This window comes from Canis lupus, chromosome X (assembly GCF_003254725.2).
Source record: "Canis lupus dingo isolate Sandy chromosome X, ASM325472v2, whole genome shotgun sequence".
NCBI classification, from domain to species: Eukaryota; Metazoa; Chordata; class Mammalia; order Carnivora; family Canidae; genus Canis; species Canis lupus.
Window position 1 is genome coordinate 29,693,617 of NC_064281.1, and position 18,402 is coordinate 29,712,018.

Below are 18,402 nucleotides of genomic sequence, written 5' to 3' on the forward strand. Positions count from 1 at the left end.
TAAGTCTGTGATATTGATTTTGTGTCTGGCTTTTAGGTCTCTGATATCCACCCATGTTGTTGTGTGGCAGTAACACATTCTTTCACCCCCCCCCCCATCCTTTCTTGTAAAGCCTTCTTTCTCCATACCAAAACAAAAAGAAAGAAAAGAAAAACCAAGTTTTTATTTGCCTGTCTCTTCCTCTCTCTTCCTCCCCTTCTCTAGAACAATTCCCCCAGCAAAGTGGCATCAGGAGATCTGCTGCTGTTTGTCTTTCCCTCCTTTCATTTCATTCTAATCTCGCTGTGGTATTTACTACAGAGATGGTTTGTGAAAGTAAGTATTCCCAGGGAGCCAGAATGTACTCTAAATAGCCACTGGGCCCCTTTCTTCATTCATACATGGAAACAGCAAGCATATACTGACCACATGCTATGTACAGGTCTCTGTATGTGGATATTTTGAGTCTCCCATGTACTTAAACATAAACCTCACTGAAGGGCATGTCATTTCTTATAAAAATGTAGAAATAGGGTGACAGAAACTTGGCCCATTTCCCATTCCATAAGAAGAGTAGAATGTTCTCTAAGCAGCAGCAAGGTGAATTTATGAAAGCACTATCCAGGTTAGGAAGCATCACAAAAAAAAAAAAAATGATGCTGTGCAGAACTCTCTTCTGTGGGGGTCCTTTGGAAGTCCCAGGCTGCCTCTTCTGGCCTTCACTTTAATGTATGTGTAGAAAATGAAAACAGACCTTAATCCATAGTTAAATTGCAATGTAGTCTATCCAAAGTCAAGAACTCATGGTATTTTGATGCTGCACTCTGAAATTATCCCTCCAGAAAGATTCCATAGTGCACTCTTTACCACTGTAGGATAAGGGATGAATGGAAGAACCTACAAAACCCTAGGATTTTCTTCTTTTATTTATATTATGTCTCTGCCTCAAGTGTCCTCTTCCACATTCTTGCTTTCTAATAAATTCTGGATTCATAACTGGCACTGAAGCAGAACTCACACTGCATTCAGGAAACAAACAAGGGGAAAACAGAAAAAATCCACACTTTTTAAAATATAAAGGTGAATTGCAAAGAAATGGAGAGTATTTTTTATGCCATCTACTTGTAACAAAGACATATAACTTCAAACAAAAGTATATCTGGCTTTCAACTAGAGTTTAAAAGGATAGCCATAGTATGGATTTTTTTTATTCCATAACAGCATGTAGCTTTGAATTAAAAAAAAAAAAAAACCAAAAGAATAATCCTTACATTTGGAAGTCTCTAAATTTCTTTGAAAAAGTTTATACAAAGCACAATTATTTTTCACTTTAACATAACAGAAATCCTTCTGAAAACGTTTAAGTTTGAAATTTCTGAATAAGTAAAATTTTCATTGTATCAAAGCGTTTGAGGTAAAAAAAAAATACCATCCATTCATCCGTCAAATTCATCAAATTCTTTAAGAGAGCCTATGCTGAATACTTTTTAGTTGGACCGTTATTTTTATAAAATGATTACTACTTTTAGCAACTCTCTCCAAATTATTTCAATAAGAATTTTTAAAGAATCAATTTTAAGTCTAGACACAAGTAAATATTGACTTATTTAAAAAAATAACTTAAAAGATAGCTTTATTTTCTAATAAGCTCTTTCACACAGCCCAATATAAATGCATAAAATGCCACATACTTTGACTATTTCCACTTTTAATCCAAAAAAAAAAGGATTTTTGATTGCTTTTCTCTATTTAAATATCCTCAAAGAATAGCTAAAATACATGTGTTTGTTTGCATTTTGTAAAAACAAACTAAGGCAGACAAACTGGGCAAAATTTCCCTATAAAGGGCCAAAGGGTATTTTCAGTTTTATGGGTCATGGTCATGGGTGCTGCAACTACTCAACCTCTGCTGTGTGGTGTGAAAACAGCCATAGACAACATGTAAATGAATGAGCATGGCTATGTCCCAAACTTTATCTACAAAAACAGGTGGTGGACTGGTTTTAACCCTCCAGCTAAAATTTACTGACCCATGGTCTGTACTTTATGTACCACTTAGAAATGTTGAACTTTTTTCTAGGTAAAGGTGTCTCAGGAAATAATTATTTCATAATAAAGTCAAGTTGATAAATGAGTTATATAGGAGTACAAAGTGATGCTTATCCAATTTGGCAATCAAAAAGTACAAAAAAAACGGGATGCCTGGGTGGCTCAGTGGTTGAGCGTCTGCCTTTGGCTCAGGGCGTGATCCTGAGTCCAGGGAGCGAGGAACCTGCTTCTCCCTCTGTCTATGTCTCCGCCTCTCTCTCTGCGTCTCTCATGAATAAATAAAATCTTTTTTTTTTTTAAAAAAAAAGGACATAAAAAACCCAAATCTCACAAAATGTTGAACTTCCTTAAAATACTCTCTTTCATATGGAAGACCAATAAAGTGCAGTAAGAGCCACCAGAATAATACTTACTAAAAGGGACTAGAAGCTAATTAGGAAGGGAATGTCTTATGGCACAGTAAGTGGTTCTAAAAAGTAAGTGGATACAACTGATTCTGATCCCCACCCTCCCACCCCCGCTTTTTTAAATATTTATTTGAGAGGAGGCAGGGCAGAGGAAAAGACACTCTCAAGTGGACTCCACGCTGGGCACAGAGCCCACCTTGGGGCTCCACCTCATGACCCTGAGATCACGACTTGAACCAAAAGCAAGAAGAGTCAGTCACTCAACCAACTGTGCCACCTGGGTGCCTCCTTATTTTCTTCTTAAGGTCCTGTATTTATTTTTAGTACTGAGGGTTGTGGCTAATGAGAAAGTCCTCCTAGACATAAAGTCAAAAAGGCATGTGACCAGTATCACACCGTCCTATTGCTACCCTTCCCTTTGGTCCTGAACCATAGATAATGCCTGTTCATACACAGAAGCCATTTCATTTTACAGGAGCCTAGAACTGGGCCATGTCTGCCATTGTCCCGGCCAGAAGTTCAGGGCTTGGACTGAAGTTCGGAGCCCATATCTCCGGTAGACAGTGCCAAGTTTTGAGATTGTTGTCATTACGTCTATTTGGAATGATTCACTCAGGCAGGTTGCCCAGGACCAAAGCTTTAACATGCTGATCGGTTGATCATCAATCAGGAAGCGAGAAAAGTGGTTCGATAAGGCTACCATCGTCAGTGAGACGCAGGGCACTCTTCACGGTTCAGCACTAGGTACTCTGAAGCTGAGAACAGTCTTGTGGCATGGTGCCTCTTTCAGTTGACAAGCAGAATCCATTCCTGTCTGAATATTGGGGCCCGCCTGCCTTAGAGGTGAGCTAAAGTCAGTGACTATGTAGATTGGCCTGATACCATTTCCTGTTTCTTGCTGAACAAGACTAGAACAAGACTAGAATATGGAGAAATTTCAAAACGTGAAAAACAGTTTTATAGATATCTAGTGATGGCCATTAAAATAATTTATGCTGGGCTTCACGTATACACACATACTTACTTACCTACCAAATGTAGATTTAACAAAATATACGTAGACAATGTTTTGTTATATACTGTAGAACTTGAACAATTTTACAGTAATATTATAATAAATGACCAAACAACTTGTCTGGCTTTTCCATCAGAAGGTTCGCATATCACAAATACTCGCTATCCCACATTCACTGTTTGCAAAACAAATTAAAATGTCATAAAATTCTCAATTTTCAGGCCCATTTCTTTAAAAAATCATCTATTTTAAGTTCCCATAATTGGTTAATTTCTACATCAATCTTAGTCCCACAATTTTATAGCCCTCACAGTATTTAGTCAGATGAAGTGTTAAGAGCCCTTAGAGATTTATTACTCTGCATTAGTTTTACACATTTCTATAAATGATAAACTGACACCGTAGTGGAGCAGTGAACATAAACCAGCTCTGCAGAACATCAAGGGCCACAGTGCTATTTTACAAATTGCAGTGCTCTGCACAATTAAAACTGGTCATTGTTCAATGTCAGGCCAGTTGATCTGAAATCTGAGTTTGGTTTCCAAGAGCTCAGAAAACAAGTGATAATCAGGTTTGATGAAAAAATGTACATCGTTGGTCCATGAACCATTAAGGGCTCAAATGGGCTGAGAAGAATGTTTCAGATCTGGAACTCAAACCTGAAATGAGGCTGCCATAGTATCTGTCAAGTTCTGCTGAGGAGTCTAGCAGTCCTCACCTCATCTGCAGTTTCCCTTTCCATGCTTTCGCTGACCCACGGCCCAACGCAGTTCAGTCTGGAAGTAGAGGATACTCCTCCTGATGGATCATCAAGAAGGTCAATAGTAGTAGCCAAAGGCCACATCCCAATGCCTGTATCATGCACCTCACTTCGTCTCATCGTACAAGCCTTTTATCTCACATCATCCCAAGAAGGAGGAGTACAGCACAATACAATTTTCTGAGAGAGAGATCACATTTACCTAGCTTTTATTATAGTATATTGTTATAACTCTTCAATTTTATAATCTTAGTTATTGTTGTTGCTCTCTTACTATGCCTAATTTAAAAATGAAACTTTATCACAGGTATGTGTGAATAAGAAAAAACATAGTGTGTGTGTGTAGGGTTCAGTATTACCCACAGTTCTGGGGGTGTTGGAATGCATCCCTCACAGATAGTATGGGGGGGACAACTGTTTTGGGGCAAAACTGACACAATGACACACAGTTGGCACTGAACGTGCACCTGTGGAAGCCAAGGCTCAAGGTTTAAGTGTGTGCTTCTCTGCTAGTGCTTTCTCTAAAAAAAAAAAAAAAAAAAAGGGAAAAAAATAACAGGAATGAATATATATATAATGTTATACTTTCCCCTGCAGTTACAGAATCAAAATTGGGCAGTCCTTATGCCAGAACATCAAGTCCAGCATTAATATGCAACTCAGGAACTAAATTCAAGCCCTCTTTCAAGGTATCTTTATTAGCTGGCGCCAGAGTTTCCAATGTCTATAAATGCTTTAGTATTCTGCAGAATTGTGCTGACTTACTTTACAGTCTAATACATGAGACTGGTCTGAAATTGCCACTGCATTATGAAAATTCTATGAGCCACATTATAATTGCCAAATTGGAGAATTCACATTCCTTTAGGGAATTCGTGGTCAAAATTTCCTTCCAATTTCCAGGAAAGGCAAAAATCTTAATGACAATACACTTTCCGCACTTTTGAACCAAGGTGAAATGCACCACACCAGTGCCCAAAGCTTTCCTCCACCCATCTTATTTCAAAATCTTTAACTTGTCAAACACTGGCTAATTTATTTACCCCAGTAGGTATTGTTTATACTCTGAAATTAGTTCTACTGTATATAAATCCCTGAGCACACAATTGCCACTTCTAAGAAATTAGATAAAATTAAAAAGCAACAAAGAAACAGATTTTTAACCTTATAAATTCAACTATCACAGTTTGGGTAGGTAGGATTTTCCTAAACGTATTTCAATGTTTTAATACAGGAGTATCACTGTTCTAGAATTCTCATCACAAACTGAAATATTGATTTTTAAATAACTTTTATAATCACATTCAAATTTGCCACTTTTATTTTCATCTTTGAGTTCCCTAAAATACAGTTATATTAACCAAAATGATATCTATAACTGTAATCAAAATCGTTTACTGTTCCACCTTGAAGAGATTTCCTATCATCTTGACATTACCTCACAGGTCATCCATAAATCCTCCCTAACTCACCCACGTAAGCTGGATCTTTTCACTCATCCCCAGCAAACTTTCAGTTCTTCTAAATACATTTATTCACTTGTAGGGCATATGTATACCAAAACACTTAAATTTGTTTTAATTATATTGGTGAGAACTCAGAAAGCGAACTCACTATCGCCAATTTCCTTTTATTATCAGGAATGGGAAATACTGGGGTAGTTTATATTTGTCGAGGGGAAAACGAGCTCCAGTTACAGAAAAACATTTCAAACCCAAATTCTCCAACACAGCCATCTCTTCACAAAAGACCATGTCTTTTTCCTATCTCATCTTATTAGAAATTATGACATTTAATTATTTTCATCAATTGTAATTTAGATATTTGAGATAGATGCTATATACTTCCGAGTTTGGACAGTAAGTCCGTATCCTCATGTATGAAGAATGAATCAAAATAGCGTTATTTTTTTTAAAAACTGCAAAAAAAAAAATAGTGTTATTTTTTGTAAAGGGATGGTAACTATAGCCAAAATATTCCCAGAGGTATCAAATGATTCACTTCACTTTTTTAGTCTGCATATGTCAAACGAAGTTGAAAACCTAAACCTTTACTGAGGGAGTTTAAACTTTGTTTTCTTGGCTAAGTTGCATTCCGACCTAAATCCGTCAGTGTTGCATTAATTTCCACTATTCCATGAGATACAGACACAAACAAAGTCAGGCAAGAGAAGAATTCCGATTCTTATTTCAATAATTAAAAGGATCATGTCTTTTCAAGCAACTAATATCAAATCTAACACTCTTCATGGGCAAAGAGTTAAGGCAAAAAATTATGTCTTTTACAAAATGACAATATAGACACTGTACGCTGTGTTGCACAAAGTGAAATGGAATATTAGAGAAGCACTTACCTTAGATATCCATGTTAGTCAAGTTGCAATGATACAACTTAGAGTCCTACTCTTCAGGCCAATTTATGGATAAAAAAATGTGTTAAGAGTTTAGTGCCAATGTGATTTTAAGCAGATACATGACCCTAGGTAACCATGCAAATTAGATGTGACAACTCTAATGACCAAAGTGCAGGTCAATTTTGCCAAAATTCTGGTTGTCCAAAAGTACTGGCCAGGTTGCTGATTTTTCAATCCGTGACAATTTCATTTAAGACTTTTGAGTTCTTTTGTGTTGGTGTTAGGATACACATCTCTTTAACAAATCAAGGGTCATTTTAGCTGCTTCATAGAATTCTATCTCAGAAAATTTGGTGAAAATGCAATTTATCATCTAAATACCATAGCATCTGGTATCTTTCCCGCCAAATCAGACCATTATATACAGTGCTTAGCAATGAGCCCTGCTATTAAAGCATGTTGCAGAACGTAGAGCACACACACAAAAAAGATATACCATCACCGCTAATGACTGCCGTTTCTTACCCTGTACTATGTTAGCAAGATTTCATTAGCATTTGATGGTAACTAATATTATATAACGGGTACAGGCATATCTCAGTAAGAATTTCTAATCATAGTATTTCCATAAAGTTGTAATGAGTTTGTTACACTGAACATCATCTTTTCCCTACTCTTAAGAAAAAACCTAAGGTTACAATTTAGAAAACTTGATTATCTGGAAAAGCAGGAAGAAGAAAACCCACACCAGGACTAGGAGTGGGTGACCTTCCTCTAAGCAACTAAAAATCTTCTGTGACAGGTTTACAGTTGCTAATAATAATCAAAGAGTAGATGGAATCCAGCCAGCTCACCCACGATTCGTATTAAGATACCCTCTTAGTAAATATGGGAGGGATAAAACCAGTAAGATAGCAGTCCCGTTAGCAAACTTCTTTAGATATCTTTCATCCCCTGCAGAATTTAACCTTCTATTTCCTCCTTTACATTACTTTGTACATTTATATTATTTCGTTGTTTAAAAGCAGGTGTTTCATTCATCACCTTGCTGTCACCACCTAGCACAGTGCTGGCACACAAACTAACTGTCCCAAGACAAGGCCTACTCCTTGCTATGAAGTTAATGAAAACGTTTTTAATGAAGTTAACTCCTTGGGTACATGTAAGAAGACAGGAAAAGGGAAAGATAATTTCTCTAAGTCACCTAGTGGTGCTAGAAATAGACACCGGGTTGCATTCAGAAAGCACTAGGGCAATATTTTGATGAACTTTTGGTTGAGGGACCTTAAAACATGAGAGCAATAAAACCCCCTTTGATGGAAATTTGAGTTCTTTTGTGGGTATGTCCTTTTACACATTGAGGATATTGCACTCATGTGCCCCAAATTCTACGTTTTAACACCTTTTTGCTAATAAACATATATTTTGAAAAGAGAATCAATACGTAACATTATGTGGAAACATGGCTCATTAAGCTATCATTTAGAATCTCCCAACAAGGTGCCTGGGTGGCTCAGTTGGTTAAGCATCTGCCTTCAGCTCAGGTCATGATCCCAGGGTCCTGGGATCAAGTCCCCAATTGGGCTCCCTGCTCAGCCGGGTGTCTGCTTATCCCTCTGCCCATCTCCCGCCTGCTCATGATCTCTCTCTCTCTCTCTCTCACACGCTCATAGATAAAATCTTTAAAAGATTTTTTTAAAAATCTCCCAACAGTCAATATAAGCTGATAGAGACAGAAATGATCTAGGTATTTTTGTCTTGTTTTTTTGTAGATTTTTTTGTTTTGTTTTGTTTTGTTTTTTAATGGGAGTCTTTGGTGGCAAAGGCAAGAAGACTACAGTAGAATAGAAGATTGATGGTCTACTAGTGTCTCAAAATCCCACATAAACACATAAATAAAAAAGGGCAAGGAAAGATGTTCTTGTCTAATTTTTAAGGGAGATGATCTAATACTCTGAAAAGACTGGTAAGATTTAACTGTCAGTGTCTTTGACATAAAAGGATGAAATTCTGTTTAGGGAAAAATCAGTCTCTTTTGATAAATAAATGTATCTTTTTAAAAATAAAGCCAGGATGCAGTAATTACTCGATCTAGTGAAATTTATATTCATTTAATCAATTTAAGAAACTCACATGGCTGCCTTCCACATACTTTTGCAATTATGATTCAACCTAAAATTAAACAGATGTTTTAAAGCGTCCTTTCACGGCAAAACTTGAAGAAATTTTGTTGATTTTTAAGGACTAGTCATGCCAACAATGTAAATTTGATGACAAGAAACATCTAAAATTTCACGGACTTACCGACAGAGGAGTCTATCTGAAGACCTTAAATTCTATGTGAAATCAAATCTTGGATGATTATAAAAACTAGACATCTATTTCATGTGTGGCACTTTATCTCTGCATCCAAAGTTCCATACCTGAGAGTATTCAACAAACTTTCAAACACCAAAAGATAGTTAGTTACCTGCAATATGACAGGAAAGTCTGAAAATGCACCCTGCAAAAATACTACAGCGAAGTTCAATCCCTACTGAGTAACTACCATTGCATCTTCCTCATTCTTTGCTATCCATGTAAGAAATTGGATGGGGCACGAATACTTTTAAAATCTTTTCTACTTCAAATGTGCTATTATTCTGCAATTCAACACACACGAGCAAATGTCAGGAAAAGAATTATGTTATTAGGGACCCCTGGGTGGCTCAGCAGTTGAGTGCCTGTCTTCGACTCAGGGCGTGCGTGATCCCGCAGTCCTGGGATCAAGTCCCACATCAGGCTCCCTGCATGGAGCCTGCTTCTCCCTCTGCCTGTGTCTCTGCCTCTCTCTCTATCTCTCACGAATAAATAAATAAAATCTTAAAAAAAAAGAATTATGTTATTAAAACAAGGGAAAAACAAGCAAACAAGAAACAATTCTGCAACTCCAACACCTTTCTGTGCTACAAAACTTGGCTCCTGTCTGAAATTTTAACATTTTAGGGTTCGTGTACAAAGCATCTATTGCATCAGACTCCTACAAAACTTTCTTTAAAAAAAAAAGACAATAAAATTTTATCAGCAACATGAAGTAGATTATACTCCAGATTCTTAATCAGTTTGAGCCTTGGTCATTTGAGACTCTAAACCAAAATGGCTTAAGGTCACCTAGCTAAGAGAGAGGTAAAAGGTCTCTCTTTGTAGAGAGGTTAGTTTTTTGAGTTCATTTGATTCCAAATCCAAGGTAACCCCATACAAGTGACCAATCGTTAAAGCCATGTATTGAGGGCAGTTTTGCCCTAGCCAAATTTTACTTTGATAATTGACTCAAAGTTTTTATTTTTTTAAAAGATTTTATGTATTTATTCATGAGACACACAGAGAAAGCAGCAGAGACACAGGCAGAGGAAGAAGCAGGCTCTTCACAGGGAGTCCTGACCGGGAGTCACACCCTGAGCCAACCACTGAGCCACCCAGGCATCCCTCACCTTTTTTTTTTTTATTCAAAGTTCTTAAGAAAGCAGCTATGTCAGTTGTCTTTGTTCTTCAGAGGCAATAAAGTAAGAATGCAGATTGGCAGTTAGACTCCAGCATCAGACTATATGCCTCAAAAGTAGCCCAACAGCATCTCCTATCCTGCATGTTCTTTCCATAATGGGACCTTGCTGCTGTTCCATTAAGAGGTGGCTTCCAACTTTCCTCCCCTGGAATCTGGGCTGCCTTATGGCTCCTCTGTGACTTCCCAGGCTAGTTAAGACAGAGCTTGATTCTCTAAGGACCCTAATTCTGGGGAAAACCACTTATCCTGTAGTAAGTTTGACTATCCTGGGGCCACCGTGCTAGTAAGGCCAGCGGAGTCTGGTGTCCCAGCCATTTCCACCAAGGTGCCAAACCCAGTGAAACTACTTGGAAGATCCTGCAGTTCTAGATGTTCCAGTCCTCAACCATTCCATTATGTCCCACCCTCAGCTGTGTCCCCAAACATCCTGGAGCATCAGATATACCATCCTCATTATGCCCTATCTGAATTCTTGACCCACAGAAGTCATGAGTATAACATGACTGTTGTTTTATAACAATAACTTTTGAGGTGGTCTGTTTCCCAGTATTAGTAACTGGTACTCTCTTGATTAAAATCTGTCTCTACCGCTGACTGAAAACTTGGTAAACTCACAAAAATGCCTGGTCTCTTCAATAACATATAGGGATAACGTTAGCTACCTTGCAAGTTTACTGTGACATTGGGAATAACTGAGATGTCTGCCCTGTAATAGTGCTGACAAAAAAGGTAGCTTTTGGTAATAGTTTTGTGATCATGATCTACCAAGGGCATTGTTAAATGCTTGGTGATGCATGGCAAAGTTTAAATTTGAAACCAACAGCATATCTCATTACTCAATGCAAAGAGTTTACCTTTTAAGGAGGGTGGGGGGAGTCCTCAACTATCAAAAAAAAAAACCACCTCACTTTGGGCTTGTTTTTCTGAATATATAATAAGGAAGGAGCACAACCCTAAGGAGCAGATACTTTTATATATTTAATCTTAATGCCAAATCATCTGAAGCCATTAAACTGTATGAGGTCACATGATTGGTAAGTGGCCAAGTTCAGGGCAGGTTGAATCTAAAGCCTCGTGTATTCTCCGCCACACTACTCTGCCCTCCTACAGGATTACATTACAATTTAGCATCGTCCATATAAAAAATTACTGTGGTATTTAGGTAATGTTTTCCAGGAACTTATTTTGAAGCATCTACAATCCTTTTCACTAAATATCTAGTTTTACTAGATTTATCTTTGGTTTCACTAAATGGTCTTATCATTAACAGAAACTTGAAAGAAATTCCTAAAATATATTCCTGACAGCAGGCAAAATCTATTGCTTGAGATACACTTTTGTTTGTCTTGGTTTTATTGTGAAATGTTTTATGAAAGGCCAGGCTTCTCACACACCCATCAAATCCCTTTGCTGACAAAGACTGATCTAAATGGTTCCCTGGAGATTACAATCATTCTATAAATGTGAGCAAAAGAGGAATTATATCTGCCCACAAATTAAAACGTCCTTTGTAAAAGTCAATCTTGGGAGCTTGGAAATCTTAGGAGATGCTAAAAGAAAATGATCGTGAAGATTGTGAAATAAGTCATACTTGGCTTTCTCTGGTTTATTGAGAAAGTTTTGGTGCCGAGTGCTACGCTTTGTGTACTTTTTCCACCCACCTATGCTGTGTAGGTTAAATAAAACTGCATTTGTTCTACTTCTGTTCTTTTTCAGGAAGCCAAAAGAGGGTCTGTCATGACCTCCAGGCTTGCAGAGCTATTTGTAAACACACAACAATACCAACTCATTTCAAGCAACAAGCTGAACCTTCCCGGTGTAAATCACATTGTGAGGTTTCCCAGAGAAATTCTGTTTCTCAATGAAGGTATGGATTCAAAATATGCACAGAGGATATACATCTCAATTCAGAAGCACTAAACCTCAGATTTTCTAAGATTTGCAGTTGTCTAGGTAGTTTGGTTTATCCTAAACTAAGACCTAATGTGGGTTTTCTTATAATGCCTTTTAAAGTGGAATTTTTGGCTAGTTCTAGGAAAATAAGCTACATATAAAGCACTCTTAAGAGAACGTCTTGTCGACTGAAAATAATAATATTCACCTGTTATTAGCATACGGTGCGCACTGCCATTTCAAAACTGCCAGTGACTCATGTTACAAATGAAGCTATTTTTAGGACAGTGCACGAATGATGTTAACAAAATTCCTTGAAAAAGCCATTATTTGATCAAGTATTTCATGGATGGAAAAGATGGATAGATTTTGTGGATGGCAAGATGGATAAATGCACTTTTTATATCCTAAAATGACTCTTAGTTAAACGTGTTCATTTGGCCATCTGCATGTCCTTGCTTTTCGCTTAGTCAATAAATCACATAGACATCAAAAAAAGGAATCTGCCTTACATGAAATAGCTACATATTGATAAACTGTAAAGAAGAAACATCAAACCACCCTAGAGGTTACACAACATATTTGACGTCAAGTTTAGGGCATCAGCATTCTGTATCTGCTTGAGCAATCCTATTTGCACTAAGAATTCTTTTGTAATGGCTATGAAATCCTAACAACTATATTCTAAACAAAAGTTATGAAAAGTAAGTGTGAGTAAGCAAAAGCCAAAAACATTACTACCATTTAAAAATATGATTAGAGATTTATTAAAAGGCTGCCAAAATCAGTAGTGGGGAAAACTATCCTTAGAAATTCTGTGGCCGGCAGCCATGAGTACTACCTATTCAAAACTTCCTAAGAAGCACACCTTATTATTATTTTTTGTTTCCACCGTGAATGGCAGTCTATTAGCTGTTTTGCCCATTTGTCCTTTTGGAAAACTTAGAGCTTTAGATGAATGCCTGGACTGTCCCCCTACACTGAATTGGGACACCAGAGAAAAGCATTACAGTTGACTGACACCCGGATTACTGGTTCGTACTAGAAGTGCTGACGCAACCTTCAATACACCAGGACACAAAAGGCATGGTTCTGCTTTTGCTTAAAACCACAGAACGGGCTATATGCCGCAAACGACGCGTATTTGATACCAAAATTAAAATGCAGCTTTAAAAATAATGGCTATGGGGAAAGTTTCCGTAGGAACTGGGCCTAAGTAGGACATATTGCCGTCAGTAGAAACATTCCTGAATTTCCCTTCTGTAAATCACAAGCTTGCCTCTTCATAGCAGTTTTAATTCTAATTAAGACAAAGGTTTTTAATTAAGCCCCGAAGATCCTGGTGCAGGGCCTTCAGTAAAACTGTCCTTGGTGGTTCCTCCCAAGGTAATTCATTTCAAGAGACAAGCAAGTGGATCTCTTAAAAATCTTCAGAGAAGACATTTCCCTCCCTGCTTTCTGCTCCTCCACACAGCAAACAGACTGAGAAAAGCTGCCTGCCCTCTGGAACAGGCAAGAAAAGCATTGCTCGTTTCAGTTTAAGCTTCCCTCTTCGTTTCAAAACATTTGTGGATAGAAGCTTCAAGTTCACAGAACGTTTTAAGAAAGCACATTTTGTGGAGTGGGGGAGATAGAGCAATTTTCCATATTTTGTTTCCTTTCCTCCTGCACCCCCCCCCCCCACCCACCGCCTTGGAGAGGAAAAATGAACCACTACTACATAAAGAAAGTCAAGAACTTGTTCCAGTTAGCCTCAAACAAAACCATCTCTATGCCTCCCACATCATTTGCTCACCAACTACACTTTTTTTTTTTTTTCTGGGATGAAAACTATTTTAAGCAAAAGAAAACTGAAGCTGATTTTCAGGAACCCAAATAGAAATAAATGCTGTGGTATGAGTTCCAGCAGAAGGGTAAAACAACGGGCTGCGGTGGGGGGGGGGGGGAACAATCAGAAACCCGTACCTGCCTCCAATTTCTACCTCATAGAGACCTCTTATCACTACATTTGCATTAAGCTTGAGTCTCTCTATTTCCTTGCCTGGAGGGGGGGGGGGACTGAGATAAATGGGTATGCAGGCAATTAATGAAAGATTAGCAAACACTGCATACTGCTCAACAAACTGGGGCTGGCTTCTCCCCATTCCCCACATTCCTGGCCAAGAGAAAAGGATACGGTCTGAAAAGAAAAGAGGGGTAGAGGCTGGTTTCTCTAACCAATCTGAAAAGTCTTTATGCAATCAGGGGGCTATTATTTCAGGAGACAGGAGAAAGGGGCAAAAGATTCCCGTTGCTAAGGAGACATGCTGAAGCTGGCATTCCTACATAAATTTCCATTTCTATTGGAGAGGGGAAAGAAAAGATATTTTCTCCAAAGTTTATTTGGATCCCCTGGTTACTGAAGAAAGGCATTTTACCAATTTATTTTATCTTTAGTTGTAAACAACCAACCCTGAAAGAATTGAAAGACCTAAATGTTGACCTCCTGCTGCCAACCAGTCCTCGCCACAGTGAATTAAGCAACAAAGGCAAAGCCCCCGTCAATGGGAATTTTGAAGTAAAATCAAAGAAAAAGCCTTTTGTAAACAGAAAATCAAATTTATGGAAGAAACTTAACCAAGTGAACTAATCTTTCTTGAAACAAGAAACCAAACACAAAAGTAAATCAGATTTGTGTGGCATTTGTGCTATTTCAACTTTCTTGGAACTTGAAACGTCTCCAGTAAAGCTTCATAAATAGTCCCAGAGAAGACAAACTGTCACGAAGGAATTTAATCAGTTTCTTAGGGGGTAACGCGTGGGTAAGTGTAAAATCACGGGCAGGTCGTCTTCCTTTATTCCCCTTTCTCTGCACTGACACCAGCAGCTGAAGAATCAAGATTAGCAAGGAAAGGGGTTTCTACTGCAAGAAATCGGAAGTTGGCCGATTTCTGCTAACGGCGTTAAGTGGGGCGCAGGGCAAGGCAACTGGGGGTCAAGGAGACAGTAAGCCCCAGCCGGGGCTCGGCAGCCCCAGTGACTACCTTCTTCTCCACCCTCCACCCCGTCCATCTGCAGCTTCCAGTGCGAGCTGAATAAGCCACAACTTTCCCGGCGTCTGCGAGTAAGTAGCTGACGGAGGAGAGAGGAGATCTCGGGAGAGGAGAGAAAGGGCAACTCACAACCAACGACGTGTCACCAAAAAAGGAAAGGAAATTACGCCTGTCTCTTCCAATTCTCCATACCCCTCAAAAATTTAAGGAAATAAAAGCCAAACCGAAACTCCCCAGGGAAAACCGAGACAAAGTGGAGTAGAGCTGCCAGAAACGTGGGCACTACGAGGTAAAGTCAGGCAAATTGCTCCTTGAGAGAGGAGGGGGAAGACGGAGCAGAGAACGCGGGGCGTCCTGGTGCAGTTGGGGCGGTTTCGCTTGTCCTTTTTAACGAGAGCGTGGAAGGCGTTGCATTTTGAACACCACCGCACGGTTCTCGCCTTAAAGGGGATCAATTACCGCAAACAGCATACGCGTTACTCCGGGGCCCACGGAACGGCCACGGGAGGGCGGAGAGGGCGTGGGGGCGTGGGGCGCCCGTGGCACTGGCGTCGGCGGCCAGGAGCCGGGGGGGGGGGGGGGGGGGGGGGGGGGCGGGCGGGGAGGGGCGCGGGTCAGGGAGGCGGCCCCACGTAGCCCAGGGGCCCGCGGAGGGCCAGGACGGAGCGGAGCGGGGCGGCCCCGGGCGGGCGGGTCGGGGACGCGGCAGGGGTGGGTGGGTGGGTGGGGGCGAGAGGCGGTGGCCGTCCGGGCCGCGGGGCGGTCCCGGGCTCCGGGAGGCAGGGGTCGCGGCGCGCCGGGCCCTCACCGCTGCTGAGCGTGGACTCGCAGTGCCAGATGTCCAAGCTGGCGGGTTTCCGGCAGGACTCCCACAGGGACAGGTAGTACTGGTGGTCGGCCGTGACCCAGGCCGGGCTCAGCACGGCCCCCAGGTCCAGGCACAGCGCCAGGAAGATGCACACCAGCCCCACCAGCTTCAGCGGCGTCAGCACCGACACGCGCACCTCCTCCATGCCGCTGCCCGCCGAAGCCATGCCCCGGGCGCCGCAGCCGCGCGCCCCGCCGCCGGAGGCGAGGTCGCCAGGCGGGTCCGCAGAGCCGGGAGCCCGACCTCCTCTGGAGGGAAGCGCGCGCCGCGAAGGTGGGTCTGCGGGAGCTCCCGGCCGGGCTGGGGGGTCTTGGGCAGCCGCAGCCACGCCGAGCCCGCCGCGGACCTTCGCCGCCAGCCCCGAGCCGCGCTCTGCCGGCGCCCGCTCCGCCCCGGCGCGGCTCAGCTAGCTCCGCCCCGGCCCCGCCCCGGGCTGCGGGAGGCGGTGCCGAGCGGGGAGGGGCGGCGGGTCCGCACCCGGGCGGCGCCAAGCTCGGGTCCCCGCTCCCGGCGCGAGAGGCTAGCGCGCGCCCCGCCCCGTGCCCGTGCGCGAAACGGGTCCCTCTGCTCTGATCGCCGTGCGCGGGGCGCTCCGACGACTTGTCTCCTGCGCAGCGTCCGACCAGCGCCTAGCCCAGAGCGAGCCCTTCGCCCCGGACCGTCTGCGCGGGGCGGCTCCTTGTACCGCTTGGTCTCCGGCCCCGCCCCTGGCCTCTCGCGCTCCGGGGTCGCCTCACTTCCCACCCCCACCCTCCGCGGTCACGTGGGCTTCCTTTTCTTAGCGAGCCTGGGTGGGTCCTTTTCTGGAAGGCGTCAGCTGTGGATTCATAGGTTTCTGGGGCTGTGGCCGTTAAAGCAAAGAGCGGTACTCCTGCTGTGTCTCTCTGATGTAAACCCCGCCCCCGCCCCCCCAGCCAGTTTCTCCTCCCGGGGGATTTGGAGGAAGAAGAGTGACAAAAGGCATAGTCCTCTTTTCAAACCCAGCACACACTTAAGTCTTGGCCCTTTGGAACCCCGCGGTTTTTCCTGTTTCCTAACTTTCCCCCAATCCGGCTATCGCTTCGGTTCTCTGGACTCGCCTCCTTTTGCGCCCCCTATAAAGGGCAATTGCTCAGGGAACGCAAGCGCTAAAATGGGTATGAGAGCTCCTGCAAAATGTGAAGTAATCCTTCCTTGGCTTCTCTGCGGCTCCGTTCTTGGATTGCGCGTTGACTAAAACCTTTATTCATTCGGTTTTACGCTGTGCCAAGTGAGATCCGAATTCCTCCCAGGGCATTAACTTATTCTTGCGCCCCACAAGACCTAGCCCAGAGCCTGACGTAGGAAAAGTGGCATATTTTTAAGTAATTAATCTACACACATTTATGGAGCACCTACTGTGCGCTCCAAGCTGAGGATTCAGCCCAATACAACCTAGCCTCTGTCCTTTTTTTTTTGTTTTTTTTTTTTTTAATTTATGATAGTCACACACAGAGAGAGGCAGAGACATAGGCAGAGGGAGAAGCAGGCTCCATGCACCGGGAGCCCGACGTGGGATTCGATCCCGGGTCTCCGGGATCGCGCCCTGGGCCAAAGGCAGGTGCCAAACCGCTGCGCCACCCAGGGATCCCCCTAGCCTCTGTTCTTAAGGAGACTCGCTCTTTTGTTTGTTTATCTGTGAGGAATAAACGCCCCTCGAAATTGACTTTGTGGTTCTGTAATTGACTAGTGCAGCTTGGGCTTGGCGGGTTCTCTATTGTATCTCTGACTACTTTCCACTTTTCCTATAAAAGAAGCAATTTATTGAATAGATCATTGGGGATGGGGATGTTCCCAGATCTTTCACCATCTGGAAAATTTGGTAGAAACCCAAAATAGTGGTTCAGATCGGAAGAATGAAAGAAATGCTTTCGCTCCTCTATTGAAACATTGTCCTCGGCACTCTGGGATTTCATACTTTTTGTTGATAACAATTTTTTTTTTCCTGTAAGCACATCTTTCCATAGAGCGGACGGCATTTTGGCCGAAGCAATATTTTGAATGGAAGAAACCATCGAGTTAGCGTCAAAATGACTTGAGAATAAGAGTCAATCCAATGTGAAATAAAAACCCGTGGTTTTCTTACACTTGGAAATTAGGAAATTGGCAACTTCCCCTTACCTCTCAATTGTGATATGTACCGTCCTCACAAAGGAATGCTAGACCAGGCTGAGCTCCTTAACCTCTAACTTCCAGTAAGTTTCTTGGTCTTCGACCTTTCAAGCAGAAAGAAGCCTCAAGCTTCTCTATGAAAACAAATGAAACACTGAAAAATTAAAAACCAGGATGATTAACAGGGATGTGATATTTTTCTTTTACCTGGACTTTTTTAGAAAAGATTTTATTTATTTATTTGAGACAAAGAAAGGAGCAGGGAGGAGGGAGAAGCAGGCTCCTCGCTGAGCAGAGAGCTCTGGCTGGGACTTGGTCCCAGAATCCGGGATCCTGACCTAAGTTGAAGGCAGACGCTTAACTGACTGAGCCACC

At 41.9% G+C, this 18,402-nt stretch overlaps 1 protein-coding gene across 1 annotated transcript in view; it reads right to left on the reverse strand.

Annotated features, from left to right (window-relative positions):
* The window catches only part of TMEM47 (transmembrane protein 47), a 30,442-nt gene extending 14,152 nt beyond the window's left edge, over positions 1–16,290 (reverse strand). The window contains exon 1 of the mRNA XM_025439572.3: positions 15,838–16,290. Coding sequence (XP_025295357.1) covers positions 15,838–16,063 — 226 coding nt within the window. The 5' untranslated portion in view covers positions 16,064–16,290. The remainder of the gene's footprint in view (positions 1–15,837) is intronic.
* Positions 16,291–18,402: the final 2,112 nt, after the last annotated feature.